Raw genomic sequence first — 13,673 nt, forward strand, 5'->3', positions numbered from 1 at the left:
ATCAGGAAGAGATAAACATGAAGAGGGTGAAGGGGAGTTGGGAGCAGAGAGTGTCTGTTCCAGCTTTGTTGCATTTTTGCAACAGCAGGCATAGTGGGGATACTGAAAACACTTAACCACACTATTCCTGGTTGAGAAGAACTATTGAGTTTTGGCTGCCCACCATGGCTTGGATACCCTGAGTAATTCACACAAACATCACTGTTGTTGTCCCCTTGATCCAACTGGTCTCTCTTTAGTTCTGCACATGCAATCTACTGAAAAGTGGCAGGACAGAGCTGGGGTCCTCTGTGCTTGTGATATTTAGAATGGAAAGCCACCTTGAAGGAAATTGCTCTGCATGACAAGGGGCATATTCCCCACACACACACACATTCCCCAGAGAACACTTTATGAACACACTTTAAAACATATTTTGGGTGAAATAAGAGTTTTGAAAAGACCTCATGAACCCTCCATTTCAGGACTGTTCTAAGTACAGTGCAAATTGGACCACAAGCTCAGAAGGGTTCAGAAGGCTCAGAAGACCACTCAAGATGCAAAACTGAGTTTATTGGGATAAATGGAGCAACAATCACAAAAATACTGTCTAAAAATCCAGCACTCCTGCTTTCCGACTTCAATATCCTTTGAGTTTGTATCTGTTAGCTCTTGCTGCAAATCATCCTCCAAAGTTAGCCGCTCAGAAGGACACACATTTAGGGGCGCCTGGGTGGCTCAGTGAGTTAAAGCCTCTGCCTTTGGCTCGGGTCATGATCCTGGGGCCCTGGGATCGAGCCCCGCATCAGGCTCTCTGCTCAGTGGGGAGCCTGCTTCCTCCTCTCTCTCTGTCTACTTGTGATCTCTGTCTGCCCAATGAATAAATAAAATCTTAAAAAAAAAAAAAAAGGAAAAAAGAAAGACACGCATTTATTATCTGACAGTTTCTGGAGATCAGGAATCTGGGCATGGCTCAACTGAGACCTCCCCTTCAGACTGCAATCTGGGTTCAACAGGGGTGGGATCTGCTTCCAAGCTCACTTCGGGGTTGTTGGCAGGGGTCCATCCATTCCCTACAAGCTGCGGAACTAAGGGCCTTGGTTCCTTTCTGGCTGTTGGTAAGAGGCTGCCCTCAGTCCCATCATACATCTTTATATCTTTATAAGCCAATCTGCTTTAGCAAAACCAGCAAGAGAGTCTGCAACCAGACGGAAGCCACTGGCTTAGAACCTAATCATGGAAGTGACACCCAGCCCCCTTGCTATGTTGGGCTGGTTAGAAGTGAGTTGCTAGGTCCAGCCCATACCCAAGGGAGGGGATTATAGGGATCTGAACACCGGGACACCATGGTCTTTGGGGACCATCTGAGAAACTACCTAATGTCTCGTAAATTCTCGTCAGGCTCTGCCCGAAGACAATTAAAAAGGGCAGGGGTCTGAGCAAGATGAGAAAGGGGTGTTTTCCATACAGCACAAATCAGCTGTTTTCAGTTAGGATCTCTAAGCCACCAAGACTGCAGAACAGCTAAGGAACTCAAACTCTGGCGAGACCAACGGCCAAAATTAACGCAATTGTGATGCCAAGTGTTGGTGAAGACACAGAGTCGCTGAAACTCATTCACTGGGGATGGGAGCGTAAACGTACAACAGCCTTGGAAGTCTGCTTGGCTACAACTCTGAGAGCTGAACACAGGCCTCGCCTACCACCCACGATTGCCACTCGGGGCATTTACACAACAGGAGCGGGTGTGCGTTCCTCAAAAGACATGTACAACAGTATCCAGGGTGGTTTTTTGTAAGATTTATTTGGCAGAGATCACAAGTAGGCAGGGAGGCAGGCAGAGAGAGAGAGGAAGAGAAGCAGGCTCCCCGCTGAGCAGAGAGCCCAATGTGGGGCTCGATCCCAGGACCCTGAGATCATGACCTGAGCCGAAGGCAGAGGCTTTAACCCACTGAGCCACCCAGGCACCCTCCCAGGGTGGTTTTGTTCAGTGGTCGCAGACAGAAGACAATCCAGGCGATTATCAGCAGGGGAGCAGGGGAACAGACTGGTACATCCATGCAATGGACCCAGCAATGAAGAAAAAGGAATGATTCATACAGGCGACACCCTAGATAAATGTCAGAGAGGGAATATTGAACAGAATTAGCCAGACTCAGAAGAGAACTCAGGAGAGCATTACACTTCTTTTTTTTTTTTTTTAAGATTTTTATTTATTTATTTGACAGAGAGAGATCACAAGCAGGCAGAGAGGCAGGCATAGAGAGAGAGGAGGAAGCAGGCTCCCTGCTGAGCAGAGAGCCCGATGCAGGCCTCGATCCCAGGACCCTGAGATCATGACCTGAGCCGAAGGCAGTGGCTTAACCCACTGAGCCACCCAGGCGCCCGAGCATTACACTTCTATCAAGTTCAAGAGCCAGTAGGATGACTGATGAGGTAGAACCCTGTAGCTTTAGGGGGCTTGAAGGCGGGTGGCAAAGGGATGTTTGAATCTGGCCCGGGAGGGTGCTCTGATGGGGTGGAGAGAGCAGTAGGGGCCACAGCTGGGCTCAGCAACATTTGAATCCAGGAAGCATGGGTTTTGCACTAGCAGAGGCCGCTGGGGTTGCATCCCTCCTGCACCTGCTTGGACTTTGCACTCCAGAAACCATTCAGCGGGGCAGAACTTTTGGAGCCGGGAAGTGTTTCTGCAAGTCAGTAGAGCTGTGGAGGGACGAGTGCATTCTCCCTCAGAGCTGCACTGAGGTAGGCCCATTGAGATTCCCATTATAAAGATGAAGAAACTGAGGTATGGAGAGGCTAAGCCACAGCTCAGCATCACCAGCAAGTGAGCAGGGGAGGTGGTACCTCATCTCGCCCTATGTCACCTGTCTCAGGTGGGAGCAAGCCGAAGGCAGGAGGGATAAAGCTTTGGCCCCCTCCTCTGTAGCCCAGGTGGTGTCAACTCAGCCACAGGAGTCAGGGTTGATGTGGCCCAAGACAGAGGTGCATGAGTAGGCTCCAAGGTGACCCTCACGCACTTCCCAATGCTGTCCTCGGGCCCCAGGGGGCTCAGAGGGTTGGATTTTGCTGGGTCATCGGCCTAGCAATACCAGCAAGGCCAGTCAGATCCGGGGCCAGGACGGCTCATCTGGGGGCCCCTGGTCACCCACGGATGCCCCGGAAAGTGATCCAGAGCTGGTTTCAGGGTCGCCAAGAGGGTGACCAGGGAGAACAAACAGCCTTTGCTTCTCGGCCAGATCAGATTCCGCAGCCGGCGCCAGAGCAGCCTGGGCGGGACCAACAGGCGCCGAGAGAGGAGAGCTGGGGAGATGTCTCAGCAGCACCGAAGGCCTAGTTTTCCCGGGGCAGCTGAGCTCTACGGGGGAGGGAGCATATTTTCGGTTTCCCCTTGCCCCCCTGTCCAGGACAGCTTGCTGTCTCTCCCCTCAGACGTCCAGGACAGGACCATTCTGCCTCCCTCTGACTCCAGACCAGGACAGGACACAAGTGACTGAGTGGGTGGCACACCCCTGCGGGGGACCAAGTGGGGTGAGTTCTGGCCGGTGATCTGTGACCAGAGCTCTGACGAGGCACTTCTAATCCAGGGTATCTCACTGACAGGGCAAGAGCTTCCTGAGTCTGCCCTGCTGTCACAGCTGAGAAGGGGCAGCCCCTTTGGGCGGGTCTCAGAGCCTGTGGCCAGCAGTCAGATGCTGCACCGCCATCGGCACCCAGCACAAAAGAGAAAGAAGCCTTAGCCTTTCTAAGCCACAGAGATACGGGCATGTTCCTGACATCACCAGAACCTGGGCCACTCTGATGCTGCGGGGACCCAGGGCGGACAGAGCAGGAAAGGAAGAAATGCGGGGGTGCGGGAGAAAAATGGTGTGAGCCCTGGATCATTCATTTACGCATTGGTCCACCCCATTATGCGCAGATCCCGGTGTTTGTGGAGCTCCGCTGGCCGAGACTGATTTGCCACCTTCAAACCAAAGCTTGTAGCCCTTCGTGGTCACTCAGGGACACGCACGGAGCAGGGTTCCAGAAATGTGAATCACCGAGGAACACGGCCCCCGTTGAAGTGGGACGCCATCTCACATCAGCTTGGACTGTGCACAAGTGACCTTTCTACGGTCCATCTAGTGGCATTTTCCACATTTTTGCATGGCAGTTTTGTTATTTAAAAAGGTTTCCGGGGGCACCTAGGTGACTCAGTGGGTTAAGCCTCTGCCTTCCTGCTGAGCAAGGAGCCCGATGTGGGACTCCATCCCAGGACGCTGGGATCATGACCAGAGCCGAAGGCAGCCACTTAACCAACCGAGCCTCCCAGGCGCCCCTCGAATAAAATCTTTTAAAAAAAAGAACATCTCAGCTGTGACTTCAGCTGCTCTGGCCTCAGTTTCCCTGTCTGTAAGATGTCAAAACTAGGGCTTCCTATCGGGGTCTGGGAATACCAAATGAGACACTGCACATCAGGTGTTGGGGATCTGATCCCCTCCCCATGATCCAAACGTACTTGAAACTGTTACTCCTGCTACGCGCAGTGTCAGAGGGGCGGACCGGGGCTTCTCTGATCTACAGGCCCGCTCAGTCGCTTGCTAAGCCTGTTCCCTGCCCCTGCGGAATATTCTGGCTGTGGCAGTGGAGCTGCTGCCTCTCCTCGATTTTGCTTACTGGGTGGGCACCTGCCCTGTCTTGTGCTGGGTGCGCATGGCAAAGACGGTGAGCCACAGAGGACCGGCAGCCAGGATCGGGACTCCAGACGGTGGGCACAGGGTAGTGTTTATTGCCAGGAGGACGCCTGCGTGGCCTCCAGGCACCAGAGAGTTTTGACACAAATGACTTGAAGGCACTGGTTTCCGTCCAGCCCCCACACCTGCCCTGTAGGGCCCAGGGGGCGAGAGACCCCATCACCAAGCAGACCGGTCTTGCTCCTTCTCCAGGGCTGTGGCTCCCCTGGATGGCTGAGGGTCTAGAAGGCCCTGCCCTGCCAAGATTCCCAAGATGCTGTGGGGTAGGATGGCGGCCGGTCCCGGGGTGGCGGGTGGGGGCGCTCTGTCCCGGGGTTGACCGAGAGCTACGAGACGCTGGGGGGCAGGCGTGCGGCTGCAGTCTTCTCTACCATGAAGCCGTAGTTATACTGGGGGACAGCAGAGCAGGGGGAAAGGGAAAACAGAGTGAGTGAGGGGGGCACAGTGGTGCCTGAGGAATGGTGAGGGGGTGAAGGCAATTAGGGCTTAGTGAGCTCCAGCTCTCAGGAGATGGGGTGTGGCTGGGGCAAACTGGGGTACCAGGAAGGCGGGGGTCCCCTAGCACCCCATTCTGGGCCCCACACCCACCTCCTCTTCAATATCCGCCAGCGACTTGATTGTCAGATCAGCAAAGGCAGAGAAGGCCTGGTGGGCAGACATGGGTCAGTCTTGCGGGAGGGACCCTAACCTCCTGGAACCCCATGCCCTCATCCTCAAGGAGGGCCGCCCCCCAGTATTTGCCTGAACATCCCCTCATCCTTCCTGCCACAGCCTCCTGCCGCCAGCTGTCCCGCCTGATTCCCCATTCTGGGACTACAACCCTCTGGCTTCCAGCCTCCTCCAACCCAGGAAAATGGTCTCTGTGTTGGGCCACTGGGTACACAGATGACCCTCTTTCCCTCCCTGCATCCTGAACCCTTAGGAAGGCAACTGGCAGGCGCAGACCCAGGATCCCCCCAGCAGAGACTCACCAGGGGGCCACAGCTCTTGCCCTCAAACCGGGGGTGCAGGGTGAAGGGAACACCATCCATGGCTGAGGAAGGCAGGTAAGGGTAGGGGCTGAGACACAAGGCGGGTGCGGCCTGCCTGCGGTCCACCCCCAGCCAGAGAGGCCTTTTCCTAAGCCCCAGGCTCTCTGCAGTCTTTGCAAAAAACTGGGGAGGCCCAAGACGGCTTCCAACCCTGACCCCACCCCCTCCTGGCCAGCCCACCTCGAGCCAGTCTTACCCCGCCCCAGTGCCTCAGTTTCTTGCATGGCGCTCACCTGAGATGCCATAGAGGTTGGAGGCCTCGTAGATGGAGTCGCTCCGCCGCAGTGTAGATGCCCGAGAGCCTAACCTGGACAGGGTCCGCTCTGGAAAGCCACCCTTACTGACGGGGGCAGGACAGCACAGGTCAGCCATAATTCCCCCCATGGCCACCCTATCCCCAAGCCTGAGGACTCACCTGGGCTGGGCAGGTGGGTCCAGGGAGAGGCCCCGCATGTCCTGGCTGAGAGCTCGGGGCTTGGGCACTGGCCTTGGGGCCTTGGCCTTCCTGCACCAAATGGCAAAGCCCCCCATGTCCCTAGAAGGAGAGAGAAGTAGGGAGGGGTCCTGGTCCAAGAGGATGACCCCAGACCTTTGGGGGATTTGCCTTCTGTCTTAGCCCACACCCTGAGCAACATTCCAAATTAATATTGCTGGGTCTGAGCACGTACTGTGAGCTTCAGACTCATCAACGCACCCCTCACAAGAACCCTACAAGACTGATACAAATTAGCCCAGATTTAACCTGTGGAAACTGAGGCACAGGGAAGTGATAGAAGGCACAGGAAGCCTCAGGAGAGTCCCTGAGGGTCAGCAGGGCAGATACGGGAGCTGGAGGGCAAAGGAGGCCAGAGGCTAGGGGTGGCCGTACCCTACTCGCAGGTATCCAGGCACCGTCTTGGTCTTCCCGCTCAGCCGGACATCGAACACAGCCATGTCTGCAGCCCCCAGGGGCACGAGCTTCACACACATGCGTTTCTTCTTGGACACAGAGGCCTCTGGGAGTGGGGGGTGGCAAGGGTGTGAGAAGAGGGAAGAAGCAGTGAAGGGGGTCCAAAGATGGCTCCAGGATGATGCTCGCCAGGGCACTGTTTAAAGCAGCTCCCTGGAGAGCTCTAGGTCAACGGTTAAATCATGAATGGTATAGCCAAAGGAGGGGACTCCATGTAGCTCTAGGAGCTGGTGACATGGAGAAGCATTCATGGGATGACCATGGGCACCTACAGCAAGGGTGGACAGCTATGAAATCAGACAGAACTGAATGCCTATCCTGGCCTGCAAACCTAACTTTTCCTTCGTCCTCTAATCCAGGGGTCTGCAAACCCCAGCCTATGAGCCAAAAGACGTCCAAAATCTGTTTTTACAGGGCTTATGAGCTAAGAATGGTTTTCATGTTTTTAAAGGATTATGGGGGGCAGGGGGAGCAGGGAGAAAACAGCACTACCTGGCCTGCAAAGCCTAAAATATCTACTATCTCCATCTGAACAGAAAAACTTTGCCAACTCCAATATCCATAGATACATCCTGAGAGTTAAATACACGTGACAAGTCACAGCGAGAGGCAGGGGGAGCCAGGTGGTTGGAAAGCAGCAGAGGGTCAGGCCTGGGAGGACAGCTCCGGCTACAGGAGCCAGAGGAGAGGGGTGGGGAGAAGTAACCAAAGACCTGGGGGAGAACCAAGTATTAGCTAGGGGGAAGAGTCCCGGAAGGGTGCTCCAGGCAGAGGAAACCGTGTGCAAAAGCCTGGAAAGGAAAAGGCTTGGCAATGACCCGTGGTGCGGCTTGGCTACGGTGTAAGAAGCAGCAGACAGTAATGAAACGGGTCACAACTCTTGGTCTAGGTCAGAGGCTGTGCCAACCACACATTTTTACGCAGGGCAGGGCATGTGGCCCCGCCTCAGAACAGGGCTCGACTCCACAGCCAGCCCTGTCATCACCCAGTGCGCGGTCGTGGCTCGGAAAACAAGCACCTGTCCTGTCGTCCCTCCACCCTTCCCTGGTCCTACCCACGGGGACCCGAACGCGGCCCCCCATCCCACCCCAGCCTCGGACGCGGGCCTCACTGGAGTCCAGGGGGTCGCAGACCGGGGAAAAGCCCGGTGGGAGGGGGCTCTTGTCCACCAGGACCTGGATATCGGTCACCACATTCTCCTGCGGATTCTGAGGGGGAGGAAGGGGAGGACACAGCAACAGTCACTCTGCAGCGGGGACAGCGCGCCTGGCGTAGGGCCCCGCAAGAGAACGGGGGAGTGGGCGTACCCGGGGGATGCCGAAGGACGGCGCCCCTTACCTCTAGGCTGCCCAAAGAACTGAGGCACAGAAAATAGCCAGATTTCTGCGCGAAGCTCTTGCCGAAGCTGGCGGGCGTCCCTTCTACGGTGCAGGAGATCTACGGCGGGGACCGGAGTCAGCATCAGGCTCCTACCCCGACGCGGCCGCCTCTGCCCCCACTAATCCCCGGGCCCCCGACGTAGCTCACCGCACTGAATCCCCGCGGGGGAGGCGCCGAGGCCGTCGACCAGGCCAGGCCAGTCAGCGGCGCCGTGTCGGTCCCGGGTCCTGAATCCATCCTCCCAGACAAGAGCCGAAGGCCGGGCGGCTTCGCAACTCCGACCCGCAGAACCGCCGCGGAGTTCGGGTAAGAGTCTGAACTACAAATCCCAGACTACCGTAAGGAAGGCGGGGTCAAAAGAGCCGATTGCGCGTGCCCGGAAGACAGCTGGCCAATCGCATGGGAAAGTGCAGCCACGTCCCCGTGCGTCGCGCAGGAGCGCCCGTGAGCGACGTTTACGGAGAATTGCGTTGCTTCCTTCTCTCTCCTAGCGACTTCCGCTAGAAATATCCCCGCTCTGCGCCAGAAGTCGCGGCTTACCCTAAACCAGAACTACGCTCCCCAGAAACCCTTGCGGCACCACCCTCTCCAGACGCACGCGCGGGCTTTTAGCGGAGAAATGTGAAAAAAAGCAATTCTAGTTCTAGAAAGTCTTCCTAAAGTAAACTTTCATGGGTTATGCAGCGATTACTTTAAATAACAAAAAATACGGACCACCATGAGCCAATAAATCTTGTGTAACTTGCAGACTTGTTCATGTTACCGGGGGGGGGGGGGGGGGGCGGGAGACCGCGTTGTGTGAATGGAGGTCTCGGTTCTTGAATTCCCCACTAAAGATTTACCCGGGGATCCGCGCTGGAGTGAAGACAGCCAAGAGGAAGGTAGCAAGCACAAAGCAGTTTGTTAAGAACCGCACACTCGACGTGGGAGAACGGGCAGGTTCAGGGATCGCAGCTGACCTGAGGCTAGGGGTGTCTTTTCCTTTTATGTTTAGGAGCACAGTTACAGTGGTCTGCCATTAAGGTTTCCAACTAAGGGATTCCTCCTACCGGTTCGGAAGGGGAGTTTTTGACTCTACAGGGTCTTGCCGGAAGTGTCGTGGCCATCTTCCCCCACAGTGGGGTAGGAGGTGGGGGTCAAAGCCACAATGTAAATATATTATAATGAGCCCAGGCAGTCACCCTGAAGCACAGATTGGAGAGGAGACCACAGGTTCTGCACCCGTGGTTCTTGGTCGACTAGCCTGCTCCCACAAAGCCACAAAGAAAGCCCCCAGGCTGCTAATGTGTGACCTATTTGTCGCCACCCTTGCCTCCAGCTCAGGTCTAATAGCTGCCTATTCCATCATTCTCAGACACAGTTTTTTTTCAATGAGATAGAAAGTACTTAATATGATAACATGCTTTTATACCCCACAGGGGAAAATGCGAAATATTAGGGAACAGACTATTGTCTACTCTTCTATATTTTTCCATTTCCTGTAATATCCTGGATTGGCCTACTGTCTGGCTTTTATACAACCTGTGACCTAAAAAACGTTTTTATATGTGTCAGTGGTTGAAGGGGACAGGGAATCAAAACAGTTCTTAGTGACATGTGAAAAGTATAGGACATTCAAATATCAATGGCTATAAGATACCCCAGGACGCCCGAGTGAGTGGCTCAGTTGGTTAAGTGTCTGCCTTCAGCTCAGGTCCTGATCCCAGGGTCCTGGGATCCAGCGGGTGGGGCTCCCTGCTCCCAGCAGCTACCTGCTGCTCCCCCTGCTTGTGCTCTCCCTCTCTCTCTCTCTCTCTCTCTGACAAATAAAATCTTAAAAAAAAAAAAAAAAAAAGGAAGGAAAGAAAGAAAAGATAAAGAAACAAACATCCTGGAAAAGATGAACCAAAAAGAGAAGGGGGTTTCAGTTAGCATGGAGGTGGCCTGCTTGGTGGCTGTCCGGCTACATTGGAGGCAGATGCCACAGCAGCATTCTAAGCACATGCAAGACAAAACACAAATTGAGGGGTGCCTGGGTGGCTAGGTGGGTTAAGCCTCTGCCTTTGGCTCAGGTCGTGATCCCAGGATTCTGGGATCGAGCCCCACATCGGACTCTATGCTCAGCAAGGAGCCTGCTTCCTCCTCTCTCTCTGCCTTTCTCTCTGCCCACTTGGGATCTGTCTGTCAAATAAATAAAATCTTTAAACACACACACACACACACACACACACACAAATTGAAATAATGACTTCCAAAATAAGTAACCATTTTTTTCCACCAGGACTCCCATGATCCAAACTGCTTATTTATTAAGTCCCTTAGGCCAGGGGTGGGATCTCTCAGGACATTCACTGTGTCCTCCTGTGCTTTAATTAACATGATACATTAGCAGACTCATCAGGTATAAACTTGGATAATGGGGGAGGCTCTTCCATGCAAGGCGGTCATAAATCCGAGTCCATTCTAATTTGGCAGACAACTTTTCTCATTACAGATATTTCAGGGTTTAGTAGGACAGGTTTTGTTAGTTATCATTTAAGGCTTTACAGAGTGAACTTAGTAAGGGCGTCTCTGCACACTATAACTTCCTCCAGGCCAATGGAGGGAACAAACATGGTGGCTCAGCGATCATACCAGTGGAAAACGTGCCCATCTGGCCTCGAGGAGAGGGAGATGGTCAACTTTTGTTACTACAGAGCAGATTGCTGGGAGAACCCAGAGTGAACTGGCCCAACGACCCAGGCGGAAGCCAAGCCAAAGATTTGAGCCACACCATCATTAGGTCCCATTTGGATTTACATTACAGTAACATTCATCCCATATCCCTGGTGTACCTGGGTTGGTTCCATTTAGAGTGTTTTGTTTTGGTTTTTTTTCTGTTCCCCACATTGAGGTACATGCGTCCTCTACTGTCTGTAATCCAGGGAAAGCCACATGAACCCATCCCAAACCAGAGTGAAGCCACCTATGGCTCTGATAGTGGTATTTTTAGGACGCTTTGGATGGGCTGCCTGTTTTATTCAATCAAAAGAAAAAGAATACCCAGTGCCCAATGTTTTGTTTTGTTTTTTAAGATTTTATTTATTTATTTGACAGAGAGAGACATGGCAAGAGAGGGACCACAAGCAGGGGGGAGTGTGAGAGGGAGAAGCAGGCGTCCCACTGAGCAGGGAGCCCGATGCGGGGCTCAATCCTAGGACCCTGGGATCATGACCTGAGCTGAAAGCAGACACCGAGCGACTGAGCCATCTGGGCGCCTCCCCCCATGCCCAATGTTATTGAGAGATGTGCCATAGGCCAGATTTCTGGATCAGTACTGGTAATATCTGCTGAATTAGGAGCACCTGTCCTAGCTTATGCTTCCTTAACGTACTGCTTGTGTGCCTTCTGCTCCGCTCCCTGGAGGAGTGGTACCCACCACAGCAATCCTGACAAGCTAAAGAGGGACGGCTGCCCGAATCCCCACAGGTGTGGATTGACTCCTTTGCCAGGCACACAAGTGGGTCCTCAGTAGAAAGGTAGTTCCCTTGGGTGCCCATCCCATGACCGGACACCCTCTGGGGCAGCTGAAGCCTAAGGCCAAAAAGACAGCTATGTAGTAGAAACTTGTACGGGGAAGTCTTGTTAATGTGGCTGCCGCTTCAGGAACCTGGCTGGGTTGTACATACCAGGCCTGACCTGTTGGCCGGGGGGAGATGTGAAGAGACAGGACGAGGGGCAGGACAGGCTCAGGATCTGTGTATTCTCCCCTCTTGTGTGTGGTCCTGATGAAGTCCCAGAACCTAGGTTAGGTTCGGTGGGGTGAGGCTCGGAGCCGACGGCTAAGACGTCTCTGGTGCAAAAAGGTGGTTTATTAGAGCAGGGGGCAGGACCCGTGGGCAGGCAGAGATGCGGAGGCCCAGGGCCTGTGAGGAGTGGCTGGTTATATACACAGGAGTTGGGTAGGTGAGGACAAAGGGGTGTTCAGAAGAGCTATTGGGGCAAAGAATACTATCAGGATATTGAAGGCCTGGTTACTATCAAATCAAGGTCACTTCCCCTCTAATGAGGCATTAACATAAAGACAATTGGGAGTTTCCTGGTGGAATGTGACATTCCTGCTATCAAGCATCCTTGCGAGTGAGATTTAGGTTTAGAAGAAATTTAACTTTATTTACTTCTCTTTTTACCTCCACCTCCTTTGGTTTCTTATGGAGGGGAGGGTGGCATTAGGGCTTGAGGAACTGAGTTATGTGTCCTTGGAAATTGGGCTATTGATAAGGTAACTCTTTGTTGTAAATCTCAAGGACATTTGCAAACCAAGGGAGACTCCTGCCTTACAGGACTGTGATCTCTGCAATATAACCATTTGTTCTTCTTTTAGGGCAGTCAGGGGTGCCTGAGGAATGTCATACATATTACTAAGGGAGTGGGTAGAGAGGGGGTGCAAGGCGCCAGCCCCTGCTCCCTCCTTTTTTTTTTTTTTTTTAGATTTTATTTATTTATTTGACAGAGAGAGATCACAAGTAGGCAGAGAGAGAGAGAGGAGGAAGCAGCCTCCCCGCCAAGCAGAGAGCCAGATGCGGGACTCAATCCCAGGACCCTGAGATCATGACCTGAGCCGAAGGCAGCGGCTTAACCCACTGAGCCACCCAGGCACCACCCCCCCCTCCCTCCTCAGCCAGCCTCCTGCTCCCTCATCAGTCCATTCCAGGTTTAGTGGGATTCCACAGATCGGGCTTAATAGCAGGACAACAGGATCCCAGTGGAGACTGAAGACTGAAGTAACTCACGCAGCGCAGGGGGATGGGCGTCCCATTGTCAGTTCCAGTAGATAACGCCTCTCCCCGGTGGGATGGGGCTTGGTGTCCTCACAGCAAGCTGGTCGCAGCGAGAATCACGGCCATCACTGTCTCTGGAGACTCCCAACAGCTTTGCGGGATTGGGTGCCTTGCCAGCGGTCCCCAGGCTGGCAGATGGGGTGGTGGGTTGACCATTCCAATGCCTTAAGCCTGCAACAGTCCCTTCGTCCACCCTGCCAAGCTGGCTTTACCTGTTAGCAATTTAACCTGCTGCTTTAATAGTCCATTCCTCCTTTCTCCCAGCCATGCTGCTCATGGCTGAGCAGGGAGATGGAGCCTCCATTCCCTGTTCTTCTGCCGGGTCTTGCACATTATGACCCTTAAAACGTGACCCCAATCACTGTCCACTTGAGGATTTCCATACATCATACTCAGAGTCTCTAATCCCTTAATGGAGGCAGCCTGCTTTGCACCTCGGTGACAGGGGAAAGCTTGGGTTGGGCCAGATACATGGATCTCACAAACCAAACCATAGTTAGAGCCCTTGCTCAGGGGTGCCTCAGTGGCTCAGTCAGTATAGCGTGTGACTCTGGATCTCAGGGTTGTGAGTTCAAGTCCCACTCTGGGTGTGGCGGGAAAGGGACAACAAAATAAACTTGGCAATGCCTTATTGGTTGGGAACTCCGGTGGATGGCCGTGGTTTGTTCCTTTTTCCGTCCAGATGGTGTCAGTGTGAAACTGCCTAACGATGGTAGCTCACGTGGTTAGGCTACCCCGACTAGAACATTCTGCGCCAGGCATCAGCGGAAAAGAGCCCCTGGCTCCCTGTGGGCCACGGAGG

At 53.7% G+C, this 13,673-nt stretch overlaps 1 protein-coding gene across 1 annotated transcript; it reads right to left on the reverse strand.

The window, feature by feature from the left end:
• Positions 1–4,726: 4,726 nt before the first annotated feature.
• Positions 4,727–8,383, reverse strand: MVB12A (multivesicular body subunit 12A). The gene is made up of 9 exons (XM_044253960.1): positions 8,220–8,383; positions 8,031–8,129; positions 7,804–7,900; positions 6,612–6,738; positions 6,159–6,278; positions 5,977–6,083; positions 5,684–5,745; positions 5,301–5,357; positions 4,727–5,101 (listed from the first exon to the last, which is right to left on the reverse strand). Exons 1-9 carry the CDS (start codon positions 8,307–8,309, stop codon positions 5,039–5,041), a joined length of 822 nt encoding a protein of 273 aa, XP_044109895.1. The 5' UTR covers positions 8,310–8,383; the 3' UTR covers positions 4,727–5,038.
• Positions 8,384–13,673: the final 5,290 nt, after the last annotated feature.

Source organism: Neovison vison, chromosome 6 (genome assembly GCF_020171115.1).
Source record: "Neovison vison isolate M4711 chromosome 6, ASM_NN_V1, whole genome shotgun sequence".
Classification (NCBI taxonomy): Eukaryota; Metazoa; Chordata; class Mammalia; order Carnivora; family Mustelidae; genus Neogale; species Neogale vison.

Coding starts and splice junctions, on each gene's coding strand:
- MVB12A (XM_044253960.1), bottom strand. CDS start 8,309: ATGGATTCAGGACCCGGGACCGACACGGCGCCGCTGACTGGCCTGGCC. Junction 6,279..6,611: donor CCTGGATACCTGCGAGTAGG/GTACGGCCACCC, acceptor CTCTCCTTCTAG/GGACATGGGGGGCTTTGCCA. Junction 5,102..5,300: donor TGGCGGATATTGAAGAGGAG/GTGGGTGTGGGG, acceptor GCTGTCCCCCAG/TATAACTACGGCTTCATGGT.